This window comes from Ranitomeya imitator, chromosome 3, assembly GCF_032444005.1.
Source record: "Ranitomeya imitator isolate aRanImi1 chromosome 3, aRanImi1.pri, whole genome shotgun sequence".
Classification (NCBI taxonomy): domain Eukaryota; kingdom Metazoa; phylum Chordata; class Amphibia; order Anura; family Dendrobatidae; genus Ranitomeya; species Ranitomeya imitator.
The window spans coordinates 28,549,544-28,568,418 of record NC_091284.1 but is presented as its reverse complement, the minus strand read 5'-3'; the positions used below and the strand labels follow the sequence as shown (position 1 = coordinate 28,568,418).

Genomic DNA, 18,875 nt, shown 5'->3' with positions numbered 1-18,875 from the left:
ACAGTGGTTCTGGCGCTGCCTTCATGTACTGACAGTGGTTCTGGCGCTGCCTTCATGTACTGACAGTGGTTCTGGCGCTGCATTCATGTACTGACGGTGGTTCTGGTGCTGCCTTCATGTACTGACGGCGGTTCTGGTGCTGCATTCATGTACTGACGGCGGTTCTGGTGCTGCATTCATGTACTGACGGTGGTTCTGGTGCTGCCTTCATGTACTGACGGCGGTTCTGGTGCTGCATTCATGTACTGACGGTGGTTCTGGTGCTGCCTTCATGTACTGACGGCGGTTCTGGTGCTGCATTCATGTACTGACAGTGGTTCTGGTGCTGCCTTCATGTACTGACGGCAGTTCTGGTGCTGCCTTCATGTACTGACGGCGGTTCTGGCGCTGCATTCATGTACTGACGGTGGTTCTGGTGCTACCTTCATGTGCTGACGGCGGTTCTGGCGCTGCCTCCATGTACTGATGGCTGTTCTGGCACTGCCTTTTTGTACTGACGGCGGTTCTGGTGCCGAACTTATGAGCTGACGGTGGTTCAGAACTTGTACACATATAGCAATCAATATCATGCCTCATGGCTATATTAAAACTTATGGTATTAACAAATCTCTAAGTTTTGAGAATTTTTTTTATCAGGAGGATTTGTTTAGCGGAAACTCTCCAAAGCCTTCTCAAATACTCAAAACTTGGTTCTGGTGGTGTACCAATGGTGGTTCTGGTGATATTTATGTAATTACCCCTTGAATTTTTTTTTACGGCCCTTGGGATTGGTTCAGTATGGCAATGTGGCCCTTGGACCAAAAAATGTTGTTCATCCCTGCTTTAGAAGCCTGCACAAGGCATTTTGAAGCTGACCGGATCGCCTGATCTAACCATGGTCAGTGCCCCTTTTTGTTCTTTACCCAATGTAATATCCTGAATCTGACGAAGATGATGGTGGTTGTTGTCCCGCAGCTCTCGGTATTTCCACTGGAAGCTGAACCTGTGCGTTATCCTACTGGTCCTCGTCTTCGTGGTCCCTTTCTATATCGGATACTTCGTGGTGAGCAACATCCGACTGTGTGAGTACAGACCAGCGACAGCCTGCTGTGACTCTAGGGCCTTGTCGGCCATATTAGCACTTCTGTCCATTTTAGCCTTTCACCTGTTGTTTCCCCTCCTCTGGTCGATATCTTCTGGTTATTAAATTTTGACTTGAGAATTGGATTGACCTAATTCATCTTGATTCAAACAAAAAGGACTGACTGCTCAGTGAGGAATGAGACTCTAGCTGACTAGAGCTTGATTCACATCTGCACAGCTCAGTATTTCTGTATATTGTCTCCTATTCTGCAGCTTTCTAGTGTTTAGCTCACCCAGAGCTGGATTCATATCTGCACTGCTCAGTATTGCTGTATATTGTCTCCTATTCTCCAGCTTTCTAGTAAGTGTTTAGCTTACCCAGAGCTGGATTCATATCTGCTCTGCTCAGTATTGCTGTATATTGTCTCCTATTCTGCAGCTTTCTAGTGTTTAGCTCACCCAGAGCTGGATTCATATCTGCACTGCTCAGTATTGCTGTGTATTGTCTCCTAGTCTGCAGCTTTCTAGTGTTTAGCTCACCCAGAGCTGGATTCATATCTACACTGCTCAGTATTTCTGTATATTGTCTCCGATTCTGCAGCTTTCTAGTAAGTGTTTAGTTCACCCAGAGCTGGGTTCATATCTGCACTGCTCAGTATTGCTGTATATTGTCTCTTATTCTGCAGCTTTCTAGTGTTTAGCTCACCAAGAGCTGGATTCATATCTGCACTGCTCAGTATTGCTGTATATTGTCTCCTATTCTACAGCTTTCTAGTGTTTAACTCACCCAGAGCTCGATTCATATCTGCACTGTTCAGTATTGCTGTATATTGTCTCCTATGCTGCAGCTTTCTAGTAAGTGTTTAGTTCACCCAGAGCTGGATTCATATCTGCACTGCTCAGTATTGCTGTATATAGTCTCTTATTCTGCAGCTTTCTAGTGTTTAGCTCACCAAGAGCTGGATTCATATCTGCACTGCTCAGTATTGCTGTATATTGTCTCCTATTCTGCAGCTTTCTAGTGTTTAGCTCACCCAGAGCTGGATTCATATCTGCTCTGCTCAGTATTGCTGTATATTCTCTCCTATTCTCCAACTTTCTAGTGAGTGTTTAGCTTACCCAGAGCTGGATTCATATCTGCACTGCTCGGTATTGCTGTATATTGTCTCCTATTCTGCAGCTTTCTAGTGTTTAGCTCACCCAGAGCTGGATTCATATCTGCACTGCTCAGTATTGCTGTGTATTGTCTCCTAGTCTGCAGCTTTCTAGTGTTTATCTCACCCAGAGCTGGATTCATATCTACACTGCTCAGTATTTCTGTATATTGTCTCCGATTCTGCAGCTTTCTAGTAAGTGTTTAGTTCACCCAGAGCTGGATTCATATCTGCACTGCTCAGTATTGCTGTATATTGTCTCTTATTCTGCAGCTTTCTAGTGTTTAGCTCACCAAGAGCTGGATTCATATCTGCACTGCTCAGTATTGCTGTATATTGTCTCCTATTCTGCAGCTTTCTAGTGTTTAGCTCACCCAGAGCTGGATTCATATCTGCTCTGCTCAGTATTGCTGTATATTCTCTCCTATTCTCCAACTTTCTAGTAAGTGTTTAGCTTACCCAGAGCTGGATTCATATCTGCACTGCTCGGTATTGCTGTATATTCTCTCCTATTCTCCAGCTTTCTAGTAAGTGTTTAGCTCACCCAGAGCTGGATTCATATCTGCACTGCTCAGTAGTGCTGTATATTCTCTCCTTTTCTCCAGTGTTCTAGTAAGTGTTTAGCTCACCCAGAGCTGGATTCATATCTGCACTGCTCAGTATTGCTGTATATTGTCTCCTATTCTGCAGCTTTCTAGTGTTTAGCTCACCCAGAGCTGGATTCATATCTGTACTGCTCAGTATTGCAGTATATTGTCTTCTATGCTGCAGCTTTCTAGTAAGTGTTAAGCTCACCCAGAGCTGGATTCATATCTGCACTGCTCAGTATTGCTGTACATTGTCTCCTATGGTGCAGCTTTCTAGTAAGTGTTTACTTCACCCAGAGCTGGATTCACAGCTGCGCTTCTCAGTACTGAAGATCAAGATTGGAGAGAGTTCTTTATACACATCCAAAGCGAAATTTTTGCAGGTGCACCCTTCTCATCTTTAATACTGTCTCTTGTCTCTGCCCAGTGCACCGTCAGCGGCTGCTCTTCTCCTGCGTGGTTTGGCTCACCTTCATGTATTTCTTCTGGAAGCTGGGAGATCCCTTCCCGATACTGAGCCCAAAACACGGTAAGTTCAGTCTGCACATCAGTGTGACATGGGATCAAGGTGTGAAGGTGAGGATACACTATCGGGTATTGTTTTTTTAATTTCGACTATCACTCCCATCATTCATCACTGGGTGTATCCAGTTACATGCAGGGTAATGTCTCTTCCTGCAGGAATACTTTCCATTGAGCAGCTGATCAGCAGAGTGGGTGTTATCGGGGTGACACTAATGGCCTTACTCTCTGGATTTGGTGCCGTGAATTGTCCCTACACGTATATGTCCTACTTCTTAAGGTGACTGGATCTACTGTTATTATACAGTTTGCTTTTTACAATAAAATGCATTGATAATATGAATGTTTTTGTTTTTTGGGGTTTTGCAGGAATGTGACAGAAGCCGATATCCAAGCACTGGAGAGAAGACTGCTGCAAACCATGGATATGATTGTCAGTAAGAAAAAGAGGTAATGCTGGGAAATGTCCACTAGAGGGCAGCAACTTCCTGTGCTATCATTCAACTTTCACTGCTATAATAATAATAATCTTTTTATTGCTATAGCACCAACATATTCCACAGCGCTTTACAGTTTGCACACATTATTATTACTCTCCCTGATGGGGCTCACAATCTAAATTCCCTATCAGTGTGTCTTTGGAATGTGGGAGGAAACCGGAGAACCCGGACCAAACCCACGCAAACACGGAGAGAACATACAAACTCCTTGCAGATGTTGTCCTTGGTGGGATAGACGAGAATAAACTATTCAACAGCAAACAGGATATAAATATCCGACATGAATGCCCCCTATGTACAGAAATATAACTACTATAATACTGCCCCTATGTACAAGAATATAACTACTATAATACCGCCCCTATGTACAAGAATATAACTACTATAATACTGCCCCCTATATACAAGAATATAACTACTATAATACTGCTCCTATGTACAAGAATATAACTACTATAATACTGCCCCCTATGTACAAGAATATAACTACTATAATACTGCTCCTATGTACAAGAATATAACTACTATAATACTGCTCCTATGTACAAGAATATAACTACTATAATACTGCTCCTATGTACAAGAATATAACTACTATAATACTGCTCTTATGTACAAGAGTATAACTACTATAATACTGCTCCTATGTACAAGAATATAACTACTATAATACTGCCCCTATGTACAAGAATATAACTACTATAATACTGCCCCTATGTACAAGAATAGAACTACTATAATACTGCTCCTATGTACAAGAATATAACTACTATAATACTGCCCCTATGTACAAGAATATAAATACTATAATACTGCCCCTATATACAAGAATATAACTACTATAATACCGCTCCTATGTACAAGAATATAACTACTATAATACTGCTCCTATGTACAAGAATATAACTACTATAATACTGCCCCTATGTACAAGAATATAACTACTATAATACTGCCCCTATGTACAAGAATAGAACTACTATAATACTGCTCCTATGTACAAGAATATAACTACTATAATACTGCTCATATGTACAAGAATATAACTACTATAATACTGCTCCTATGTACAAGAATATAACTACTATAATACTGCTCCTATGTACAAGAATATAACTACTATAATACTGCTCCTATGTACAAGAATATAACTACTATAATACTGCTCCTATGTCCAAGAATATAACTACTATAATACTGCTCCTATGTACAAGAATATAACTACTATAATACTGCTCCTATGTACAAGAATATAACTACTATAATACTGCTCCTATGTACAAGAATATAACTACTATAATACTGCTCCTATGTACAAGAATATAACTACTATAATACTGCTCCTATGTACAAGAATATAACTACTATAATACTGCTCCTATGTACAAGAATATAACTACTATAATACTGCTCCTATGTACAAGAATATAACTACTATAATACTGCTCCTATGTACAAGAATATAACTACTATAATACTGCTCCTATGTACAAGAATATAACTACTATAATACTGCTCCTATGTGCAAGAATATAACTACTATAATACTGCTCCTATGTACAAGAATATAACTACTATAATACTGCCCCTATGTACAAGAATATAAATACTATAATACTGCTCCTATGTACAAGAATATAACTACTATAATACTGCTCCTATGTACAAGAATATAACTGCTATAATACTGCTCCTATGTACAAGAATATAACTGCTATAATACTGCTCCTATGTACAAGAATATAACTACTATAATACTGCCCCTATGTACAAGAATATAAATACTATAATACTGCTCCTATGTACAAGAATATAACTACTATAATACTGCTCCTATGTACAAGAATATAACTACTATAATACTGCTCCTATGTACAAGAATATAACTACTATAATACTGCCTCCAATGTATAAGAATATAACTACTATAATACTGCCCCTATGTGCAAGAATATAACTACTATAATACTGCTCTTATGTACAAGAATATAACTACTATAATACTGCCCCCTATGTACAAGAATATAACTACTATAATACTGCTCCTATGTACAAGAATATAACTACTATAATACTGCCCCTATGTACAAGACTATAACTACTATAATACTGCCTCCTATGTACAAGAATATAACTACTATAATACTGCTCCTATGTACAAGACTATAACTACTATAATACTGCTCCTATGTACAAGAATATAACTACTATAATACTGCCCCTATGTACAAGACTATAACTACTATAATACTGCCTCCTATGTACAAGAATATAACTACTATAATACTGCTCCTATGTACAAGACTATAACTACTATAATACTGCTCCTATGTACAAGAATATAACTACTATAATACTGCCCCTATGTACAAGAATATAACTACTATAATACTGCTCCTATGTACAAGAATATAACTACTATAATACTGCCTCCAATGTATAAGAATATAACTACTATATTACTGCTCTTATGTACAAGAATATAACTACTATAATACTGCCCCTATGTACAAGACTATAACTACTATAATACTGCCCCTATGTACAAGAATATAACTACTATAATACTGCCTCCAATGTATAAGAATATAACTACTATAATACTGCCCCCTATATACAAGAATATAACTACTATAATACTGCCCCTATGTACAAGAATATAACTACTATAATACTGCTCCTATGTACAAGAATATAACTACTATAATACTGCTCCTATGTACAAGAATATAACTACTATAATACTGCCCCTATGTACAAGAATAGAACTACTATAATACTGCTCCTATGTACAAGACTATAACTACTATAATACTGCCCCTATGTACAAGAATAGAACTACTATAATACTGCTCCTATGTACAAGAATATAACTACTATAATACTGCCCCCATGTACAAGACTATAACTACTATAATCCTGCCCCTATGTACAAGAATAGAACTACTATAATACTGCTCCTATGTACAAGAATATAACTACTATAATCCTGCCCCTATGTACAAGAATATAACTACTATAATACTGCTCCTATGTACAAGAATATAACTACTATAATACTGCCTCCAATGTATAAGAATATAACTACTATATTACTGCTCTTATGTACAAGAATATAACTACTATAATACTGCCCCTATGTACAAGACTATAACTACTATAATACTGCCCCTATGTACAAGAATATAACTACTATAATACTGCCTCCAATGTATAAGAATATAACTACTATAATACTGCCCCCTATATACAAGAATATAACTACTATAATACTGCTCCTATGTACAAGAATATACTATAATACTGCCCCTATGTACAAGAATATAACTACTATAATACTGCTCCTATATACAAGAATATAACTACTATAATACTGCCCCTATGTACAATATAACTACTATAATACTGCTCCTATGTACAAGAATATACTATAATACTGCTCCTATATACAAGAATATAACTACTATAATACTGCTCCTATATACAAGAATATAACTACTATAATACTGCTCCTATGTACAAGAATAAAACTACTATAATACTGCTCCTATATACAAGAATATAACTACTATAATACTGCTCCTATATACAAGAATATAACTACTATAATACTGCTCCTATGTACAAGAATATAACTACTATAATACTGCCCCCATGTACAAGACTATAACTACTATAATCCTGCCCCTATGTACAAGAATATAACTACTATAGTACTGCTCCTATATACAAGAATATAACTACTATAATACTGCTCCTATGTACAAGAATATAACTACTATAATACTGCTCCTATGTACAAGAATATAACTACTATAATACTGCTCCTATATACAAGAATATAACTACTACTGCCCTATGTACAAGAATATAACTACTATAATACTGCCCTGTTATGAAAGGCAATTCAGAATCACAATGGACATGGAGGTCAGAGCACATACAGTGAACTGACAATAACCCAAAATAATAGAACGAGCTCTGAGACGTGGGAACTCTGCAGACCGCAATCCCTAAGCCTATCAAACCACACTAAAGGTAGCCGTGGAGCGCTCCTGACCAGAACCTAGGCGCCTCGTCACAGCCTGAGAAACTAGCTAATCCTGAAGATAGAAAAATAAGCCTACCTTGCCTCAGAGAAATTCCCCAAAGGAAAAGGCAGCCCCCCACATATAATGACTGTGAGTAAGATGAAAACACAAACATAGAGATGAAACAGATTTAGCAAAGTGAGGCCCGACTAGCTGAACAGAACGAGGATAGGGAAGATAACTTTGCGGTCAGCACAAAAACCTATAAAAAACCACGCAGAGGGGACAAAAAGACCCTCCGCACCGACTAACGGTACGGAGGTGGTCCCTCTGCGTCTCAGAGCTTCCAGCAGGCGAGAAAAACCAATAACGCAAGCTGGACTGAAAAATAGCAACAAAATAACATAAGCAAAACTTAGCTTTGCAGAGCAGCAGGCCACAGGAATGATCCAGGGAAAAAACAAGTCCCACACTGAAACATTGACAGGAAGCATAGATCAAAGCATCAGGTTGAGTTAAGTAGAGAAGAAGCTAACGAGCTCACCAGATCACCTGAAGGAGGAAACTCAGAAGCTGCAGTACCACTTTCCTCCACAAACGGAAGATCCCAGAGAGAATCAGCCGAAGTACCACTTGTGACCACAGGAGTGAACTCTGCCACAGAATTCACAACACTGCCCCCTATGTACAAGAATATAACTACTATAATACTGCCCCGTATCTACTAGAACATAACTACTATAATACTGCCCCCTATGTACAAGAATATAACTACTATAATACTGCACCATGTACAAGAATATACAGTAACTACTATAATACTGCCCCTATGTACAAGAATATAACTACTATAATACTGCTCTTATGTACAAGAATATAACTACTATAATACTTCTCCTATGTACAAGAATATAACTACTATAATACTTCTCCTATGTATAAGAATATAACTACTATAATACTGCTCTTATGTACAAGAATATAACTACTATAATACTGCCCCTATGTACAAGAATATAACTACTATAATACTGCTCCTATGTATAAGAATATAACTACTATAATACTGCTCCTATATACAAGAATATAACTACTATAATACTGCTCCTATGTACAAGAATATAACTACTATAATACTGTCCCTATGTACAAGAATATAACTACTATAATACTGCTCCTATGTACAAGAATATAACTACTATAATACTGCTCCTATGTACAAGAATATAACTACTATAATACTGCCCCTATGTACAAGAATATAACTACTATAATACTGCCCCTATGTACAAGAATATAACTACTATAATACTGCTCCCTATGTACAAGAATATAACTACTATAATACTTCTATGTACAAGAATATAACTACTATAATACTTCTCCTATGTACAGGGATGTAACTACTATAATACTGCTCCTATATACAAGAATATAACTACTATAATACTGCTCCTATGTACAAGAATATAACTACTATAATACTGCCACTATATACAAGAATATAACTACTATAATACTGCCACTATATACAAGAATATAACTACTATAATACTGCACATAAGGCGGTGAGAAGGAGAAATATCTGGCTGATTTTTTTGTTATCTGTACTTTTTAATGATGAGGTCAGGTAAGATGGCGGTGACTTTTGTGCTACTGATGCCGCCATGGCGTCCCATCTGCCATCTACTTCCTCCTCGTGCAGCGATAAGACGATATCTCCGGCATTACTCAGTCCTGATTTACGATTCTTACGATTGAACTCGTTCCTGAAAAAAATGGAAAAGTAAAAATCCAAAAATTATTGAGCAGATGTGCGTCGCTGTTTTCTGAAATCTGTAACTTTTTTTTACTTTGAGTTGCGCCCACCAAAAATCGATGATTCCAGCATTGGGATATTTTTTCCTCTTTTGTAGCAATTATCATACAAATTTTATTCATTTTTTGTATTTTTATATGTAACTTTTATTTTTGCTTTTCTATTTTTTATTTTTTTTTTATTTATTTTTTTTAAATTGAAGGGATTCTATATTTTTAAAAATGTTTTTTAAATCTTTATTATTTTCCTTAAATTTTTATTACCAGCAGCGATTGGCGCTGGTCTCAGTGCGGTTACCGTTTCCTTTTCCTCACAGATCATGTGCGAGTCCGATCTGCCCGGTTACAATCTTTCCCGGTTTCTTTGTTGCGTCCGCAGCGTTAATCCGCTGGGTTCATTCACTCCGTCTTCTGGTGGGGAGCAGCGTTAATGATGTTTTTCTCCCTGCAGGATTGCGATGGTGCGGAGGAATATGTTCCAGAGAGGAGAAGTGCAGAACCGGCCGAGCGGATTCTGGGGGATGATCAAGAGCGTGACGTCCTCCGCTCCTGGCAGCGAAAGTATCTTTTATCATCTCCGAGAAAACTAAAGGGAAGGTCTGCTCCGGGGTATTACACCAGCAGAATAGTGAGTGCAGCTCTGGAGTATAATACAGGATGTAACTCAGGATCAGTAATGTAATGTATGTACACAGTGACTGCACCAGCAGAATAGTGAGTGCAGCTCTGGAGTATAATACAGGATGTAACTCAGGATCAGTAATGTAATGTATGTACACAGTGACTGCACCAGCAGAATAGTGAGTGCAGCTCTGGAGTATAATACAGAATGTAACTCAGGATCAGTAATGTAATGTATGTACACAGTGACTGCACCAGCAGAATAGTGAGTGCAGCTCTGGAGTATAATACAGGATGTAACTCAGGATCAGTAATGTAATGTATGTACACAGTGACTGCACCAGCAGAATAGTGAGTGCAGCTCTGGGGTATAATACAGGATGTAACTCAGGATCAGTAATGTAATGTATGTACACAGTGACTGCACCAGCAGAATAGTGAGTGCAGCTCTGGAGTATAATACAGGATGTAACTCAGGATCAGTAATGTAATGTATGTACACAGTGACTGCACCAGCAGAATAGTGAGTGCAGCTCTGGAGTATAATACAGGATGTAACTCAGGATCAGTAATGTAATGTATGTACACAGTGACTGCACCAGCAGAATAGTGAGTGCAGCTCTGGAGTATAATACAGGATGTAACCCAGGATCAGTAATGTAATGTATGTACATAGTGACTGCACCAGCAGAATAGTGAGTGCAGCTCTGGAGTATAATACAGGATGTAACTCAGGATCAGTAATGTAATGTATGTACACAGTGACTGCACCAGCAGAATAGTGAGTGCAGCTCTGGAGTATAATACAGAATGTAACTCAGGATCAGTAATGTAATGTATGTACACAGTGACTGCACCAGCAGAATAGTGAGTGCAGCTCTGGAGTATAATACAGGATGTAACTCAGGATCAGTAATGTAATGTATGTACACAGTGACTGCACCAGCAGAATAGTGAGTGCAGCTCTGGGGTATAATACAGGATGTAACTCAGGATCAGTAATGTAATGTATGTACACAGTGACTGCACCAGCAGAATAGTGAGTGCAGCTCTGGAGTATAATACAGGATGTAACTCAGGATCAGTAATGTAATGTATGTACACAGTGACTGCACCAGCAGAATAGTGAGTGCAGCTCTGGAGTATAATACAGGATGTAACCCAGGATCAGTAATGTAATGTATGTACATAGTGACTGCACCAGCAGAATAGTGAGTGCAGCTCTGGAGTATAATACAGGATGTAACTCAGGATCAGTAATGTAATGTATGTACACAGTGACTGCACCAGCAGAATAGTGAGTGCAGCTCTGGGGTATAATACAGGATGTAACTCAGGATCAGTAATGTAATGTATGTACACAGTGACTGCACCAGCAGAATAGTGAGTGCAGCTCTGGGGTATAATGCAGGATGTAACTCAGGATCAGTAATGTAATGTATGTACACAGTGACTGCATCGGCAGAATAGTGAGTGCAGCTCTGGGGTATAATACAGGAGGTAACTCAGGATCAGTAATGTAATGTATGTACACAGTGACTGCACCAGCAGAATAGTGAGTGCAGCTCTGGAGTATAATACAGGATGTAACTCAGGATCAGTAATGTAATGTATGTACACAGTGACTGCACCAGCAGAATAGTGAGTGCAGCTCTGGAGTATAATACAGGATGTAACTCAGGATCAGTAATGTAATGTATGTACACAGTGACTGCACCAGCAGAATAGTGAGTGCAGCTCTGGGGTATAATACAGGATGTAACTCAGGATCAGTAATGTATGTACACAGTGACTGCACCGGCAGAATAGTGAGTGCAGCTCTGGAGTATAATACAGGATGTAACTCAGGATCAGTAATGTAATGTATGTACACAGTGACTGCACCAGCAGAATAGTGAGTGCAGCTCTGGAGTATAATACAGGATGTAACTCAGGATCAGTAATGTAATGTATGTACACAGTGACTGCACCAGCAGAATAGTGAGTGCAGCTCTGGAGTATAATACAGGATGTAACTCAGGATCAGTAATGTAATGTATGTACACAGTGACTGCACCAGCAGAATAGTGAGTGCAGCTCTGGAGTATAATACAGGATGTAACCCAGGATCAGTAATGTAATGTATGTACACAGTGACTGCACCAGCAGAATAGTGAGTGCAGCTCTGGGGTATAATACAGGATGTAACTCAGGATCAGTAATGTAATGTATGTACACAGTGACTGCACCAGCAGAATAGTGAGTGCAGCTCTGGGGTATAATGCAGGATGTAACTCAGGATCAGTAATGTAATGTATGTACACAGTGACTGCACCGGCAGAATAGTGAGTGCAGCTCTGGGGTATAATACAGGAGGTAACTCAGGATCAGTAATGTAATGTATGTACACAGTGACTGCACCAGCAGAATAGTGAGTGCAGCTCTGGAGTATAATACAGGATGTAACTCAGGATCAGTAATGTAATGTATGTACACAGTGACTGCACCAGCAGAATAGTGAATGCAGCTCTGGGGTATAATACAGGATGTAACTCAGGATCAGTAATGTAATGTATGCACACAGTGACTGCACCTGCAGAATAGTGAGTGCAGCTCTGGGGTATAATACAGGATGTAACTCAGGATCAGTAATGTAATGTGTGTACACAGTGACTGCACCAGCAGAATAGTGAGTGCAGCTCTGGAGTATAATACAGGATGTAACTCAGGATCAGTAATGTAATGTATGTACACAGTGACTGCACCGGCAGAATAGTGAGTGCAGCTCTGGGGTATAATACAGGAGGTAACTCAGGATCAGTAATGTAATGTATGTACACAGTGACTGTACCAGCAGAATAGTGAGTGCAGCTCTGGAGTATAATACAGGATGTAACTCAGGATCAGTAATGTAATGTATGTACACAGTGACTGCACCAGCAGAATAGTGAGTGCAGCTCTGGAGTATAATACAGGATGTAACCCAGGATCAGTAATGTAATGTATGTACACAGTGACTGCACCAGCAGAATAGTGAGTGCAGCTCTGGGGTATAATACAGGATGTAACTCAGGATCAGTAATGTAATGTATGTACACAGTGACTGCACCAGCAGAATAGTGAGTGCAGCTCTGGGGTATAATGCAGGATGTAACTCAGGATCAGTAATGTAATGTATGTACACAGTGACTGCATCGGCAGAATAGTGAGTGCAGCTCTGGGGTATAATACAGGAGGTAACTCAGGATCAGTAATGTAATGTATGTACACAGTGACTGCACCAGCAGAATAGTGAGTGCAGCTCTGGAGTATAATACAGGATGTAACTCAGGATCAGTAATGTAATGTATGTACACAGTGACTGCACCAGCAGAATAGTGAGTGCAGCTCTGGAGTATAATACAGGATGTAACTCAGGATCAGTAATGTAATGTATGTACACAGTGACTGCACCAGCAGAATAGTGAGTGCAGCTCTGGGGTATAATACAGGATGTAACTCAGGATCAGTAATGTATGTACACAGTGACTGCACCGGCAGAATAGTGAGTGCAGCTCTGGAGTATAATACAGGATGTAACTCAGGATCAGTAATGTAATGTATGTATACAGTGACTGCACCAGCAGAATAGTGAGTGCAGCTCTGGGGTATAATGCAGGATGTAACTCAGGATCAGTAATGTAATGTATGTACACAGTGACTGCACCAGCAGAATAGTGAGTGCAGCTCTGGAGTATAATACAGGATGTAACTCAGGATCAGTAATGTAATGTATGTACACAGTGACTGCACCAGCAGAATAGTGAGTGCAGCTCTGGAGTATAATACAGGATGTAACTCAGGATCAGTAATGTAATGTATGTACACAGTGACTGCACCAGCAGAATAGTGAGTGCAGCTCTGGAGTATAATACAGGATGTAACCCAGGATCAGTAATGTAATGTATGTACACAGTGACTGCACCAGCAGAATAGTGAGTGCAGCTCTGGGGTATAATACAGGATGTAACTCAGGATCAGTAATGTAATGTATGTACACAGTGACTGCACCAGCAGAATAGTGAGTGCAGCTCTGGGGTATAATGCAGGATGTAACTCAGGATCAGTAATGTAATGTATGTACACAGTGACTGCACCGGCAGAATAGTGAGTGCAGCTCTGGGGTATAATACAGGAGGTAACTCAGGATCAGTAATGTAATGTATGTACACAGTGACTGCACCAGCAGAATAGTGAGTGCAGCTCTGGAGTATAATACAGGATGTAACTCAGGATCAGTAATGTAATGTATGTACACAGTGACTGCACCAGCAGAATAGTGAGTGCAGCTCTGGAGTATAATACAGGATGTAACTCAGGATCAGTAATGTAATGTATGTACACAGTGACTGCACCAGCAGAATAGTGAGTGCAGCTCTGGGGTATAATACAGGATGTAACTCAGGATCAGTAATGTAATGTATGTACACAGTGACTGCACCGGCAGAATAGTGAGTGCAGCTCTGGAGTATAATACAGGATGTAACTCAGGATCAGTAATGTAATGTATGTATACAGTGACTGCACCAGCAGAATTGTGAGTGCAGCTCTGGGGTATAATGCAGGATGTAACTCAGGATCAGTAATGTAATGTATGTACACAGTGACTGCACCGGCAGAATAGTGAGTGCAGCTCTGGGGTATAATACAGGAGGTAACTCAGGATCAGTAATGTAATGTATGTACACAGTGACTGCACCAGCAGAATAGTGAGTGCAGCTCTGGGGTATAATACAGGAGGTAACTCAGGATCAGTAATGTAATGTATGTACACAGTGACTGCACCAGCAGAATAGTGAGTGCAGCTCTGGGGTATAATACAGGAGGTAACTCAGGATCAGTAATGTAATGTATGTACACAGTGACTGCACCAGCAGAATAGTGAGTGCAGCTCTGGAGTATAATACAGGATGTAACTCAGGATCAGTAATGTAATGTATGTACACAGTGACTGCACCGGCAGAATAGTGAGTGCAGCTCTGGGGTATAATACAGGAGGTAACTCAGGATCAGTAATGTAATGTATGTACACAGTGACTGCACCAGCAGAATAGTGAGTGCAGCTCTGGGGTATAATGCAGGATGTAACTCCGGATCAGTAATGTAATGTATGTACACAGTGACTGCACCGGCAGAATAGTGAGTGCAGCTCTGGGGTATAATACAGGAGGTAACTCAGGATCAGTAATGTAATGTATGCACACAGTGACTGCACCGGCAGAATAGTGAGTGCAGCTCTGGAGTATAATACAGGATGTATCCCAGGATCAGTAATGTAATGTATGTACACAGTGACTGCACCAGCAGAATAGTGAGTGCAGCTCTGGAGTATAATACAGGATGTAACTCAGGATCAGTAATGTATGTACACAGTGACTGCACCAGCAGAATAATGAGTGCAGCTCTGGGGTATAATACAGGATGTAACTCAGGATCAGTAATGTAATGTATGTACACAGTGACAGCACCAGCAGAATAGTGAGTGCAGCTCTGGAGTATAATACAGGATGTAACTCAGGATCAGTAATGTAATGTGTGCACACAGTGACTGCACCAGCAGAATAGTGAGTGCAGCTCTGGGGTATAATACAGGATGTAACTCAGGATCAGTAATGTAATGTATATACACAGTGACTGCACCAGCAGAATAGTGAGTGCAGCTCTGGAGTATAATACAGGATGTAACTCAGGATCAGTAATGTATGTACACAGTGACTGCACCAGCAGAATAGTGAGTGCAGCTCTGGGGTATAATACTGGATGTAACCCAGGATCAGTAATGTAATGTATGTACACAGTGACTGCACCAGCAGAATAGTGAGTGCAGCTCTGGAGTATAATACAGGATGTAACTCAGGATCAGTAATGTAATGTATGTACACAGTGACTGCACCAGCAGAATAGTGAGTGCAGCTCTGGAGTATAATACAGGATGTAACTCAGGATCAGTAATGTAATGTATGTACACAGTGACTGCACCAGCAGAATAGTGAGTGCAGCTCTGGAGTATAATACAGGATGTAACTCAGGATCAGTAATGTATGTACACAGTGACTGCACCAGCAGAATAGTGAGTGCAGCTCTGGGGTATAATACAGGATGTAACTCAGGATCAGTAATGTAATGTATGTACACAGTGACTGCACCAGCAGAATAGTGAGTGCAGCTCTGGAGTATAATACAGGATGTAACTCAGGATCAGTAATGTATGTACACAGTGACTGCACCAGCAGAATAATGAGTGCAGCTCTGGGGTATAATACAGGATGTAACTCAGGATCAGTAATGTAATGTATGTACACAGTGACTGCACCTGCAGAATAGTGAGTGCAGCTCTGGAGTATAATACAGGATGTAACTCAGGATCAGTAATGTAATGTATGTACACAGTGACTGCACCAGCAGAATAGTGAGTGCAGCTCTGGAGTATAATACAGGATGTAACTCAGGATCAGTAATGTAATGTATGTACACAGTGACTGCACCAGCAGAATAGTGAGTGCAGCTCTGGAGTATAATACAGGATGTAACTCAGGATCAGTAATGTATGTACACAGTGACTGCACCAGCAGAATAGTGAGTGCAGCTCTGGGGTATGATACTGGATGTAACCCAGGATCAGTAATGTAATGTATGTACACAGTGACTGCACCAGCAGAATAGTGAGTGCAGCTCTGGAGTATAATACAGGATGTAACTCAGGATCAGTAATGTATGTACACAGTGACTGCACCAGCAGAATAGTGAGTGCAGCTCTGGGGTATAATACTGGATGTAACCCAGGATCAGTAATGTAATGTATGTACACAGTGACTACACCAGCAGAATAGTGAGTGCAGCTCTGGAGTATAATACAGGATGTAACTCAGGATCAGTAATGTAATGTATGTACACAGTGACTGCACCAGCAGAATAGTGAGTGCAGCTCTGGAGTATAATACAGGATGTAACTCAGGATCAGTAACGTATGTACACAGTGACTGGACCAGTAGAATAGTGAGTGCAGCTCTGGAGTATAATACAAGATGTAACTCAGGATCAGTAATGTAATGTATGTACACAGTGGCTGCACCAGCAGAATAGTGAGTGCAGCTCTGGAGTATAATACTGGATGTAACCCAGGATCAGTAATGTAATGTATGTACACAGTGACTACACCAGCAGAATAGTGAGTGCAGCTCTGGGATATAATACAGGATGTAACTCAGGATCAGTAATGTAATGTATGTACACAGTGACTGCACCAGCAGAATAGTGAGTGCAGCTCTGGAGTATAATACAGGATGTAACTCAGGATCAGTAACGTATGTACACAGTGACTGGACCAGCAGAATAGTGAGTGCAGCTCTGGAGTATAATGCAGGATGTAACTCAGGTTCAGTAATGTAATGTATGTACACAGTGACTGCACCAGCAGAATAGTGAGTGCAGCTCTGGGGTATAATACAGGATGTAACTCAGGATCAGTAATGTAATGTATTTACACAGTGACTGCACCAGCAGAATAGTGAGTGCAGCTCTGGGGTAAAATACAGGATGTAACTCAGGATCAGTAATGTAATGTATGTACACAGTGACTGCACCAGCAGAATAGTGAATGCAGCTCTGGGGTATAATACTGGATGTAACCCAGGATCAGTAATGTAATGTATGTACACAGTGACTACACCAGCAGAATAGTGAGTGCAGCTCTGGGGTATAATACTGGATGTAACCCAGGATCAGTAATGTAATGTATGTACACAGTGACTACACCAGCAGAATAGTGAGTGCAGCTCTGGGATATAATACAGGATGTAACTCAGGATCAGTAATGTAATGTATGTACACAGTGACTGCACCAGCAGAATAGTGAGTGCAGCTCTGGAGTATAATACAGGATGTAACTCAGGATCAGTAACGTATGTACACAGTGACTGGACCAGCAGAATAGTGAGTGCAGCTCTGGAGTATAATGCAGGATGTAACTCAGGTTCAGTAATGTAATGTATGTACACAGTGACTGCACCAGCAGAATAGTGAGTGCAGCTCTGGGGTATAATACAGGATGTAACTCAGGATCAGTAATGTAATGTATTTTCACAGTGACTGCACCAGCAGAATAGTGAGTGCAGCTCTGGGGTAAAATACAGGGTGTAACTCAGGATCAGTAATGTAATGTATGTACACAGTGACTGCACCAGCAGAATAGTGAATGCAGCTCTGGGGTATAATACAGGATGTAACTCAGGATCAGTAATGTAATGTATGTACACAGTGACTGCTCCAGCAGAATAGTGAGTGCAGCTCTGGAGTGTAATATAGCTTTATTCTATGCCCCTAACTCGCCCCGGTCCTCGGTGATACCGCAGGTAATGCCTGTCCGTTAATATTTGGTATTTGTCGAGTACATTATGGATCTGTTCTCCGTGATTCCCTGATATTCGGCTCTAGTAGTATTTTCTCACGTTGCCTTTCCCCGGTATTAGACGGTATTATTAGACGGTATTATTAGACGGTATTATTAGACGGTATGAGCCGGTGCAGTAACATGCGGACCCCTTTTGCTGCAGGGTGGGGGGT

At 40.2% G+C, this 18,875-nt stretch overlaps 1 protein-coding gene across 3 annotated transcripts in view; it reads left to right on the top strand.

Moving 5' to 3' along the window:
• Window positions 1–18,875, top strand: part of GPR89B (G protein-coupled receptor 89B) — a 43,083-nt gene that overhangs the window by 5,582 nt on the left and 18,626 nt on the right. For all 3 annotated transcript variants that reach the window (XM_069760646.1, XM_069760643.1, XM_069760645.1), the window contains exons 5-9: window positions 955–1,061; window positions 3,231–3,332; window positions 3,485–3,605; window positions 3,695–3,775; window positions 10,126–10,235. In XM_069760646.1, the coding sequence (XP_069616747.1) occupies window positions 955–1,061; window positions 3,231–3,332; window positions 3,485–3,605; window positions 3,695–3,775; window positions 10,126–10,235 (521 nt within the window). The remainder of the gene's footprint in view (window positions 1–954; window positions 1,062–3,230; window positions 3,333–3,484; window positions 3,606–3,694; window positions 3,776–10,125; window positions 10,236–18,875) is intronic.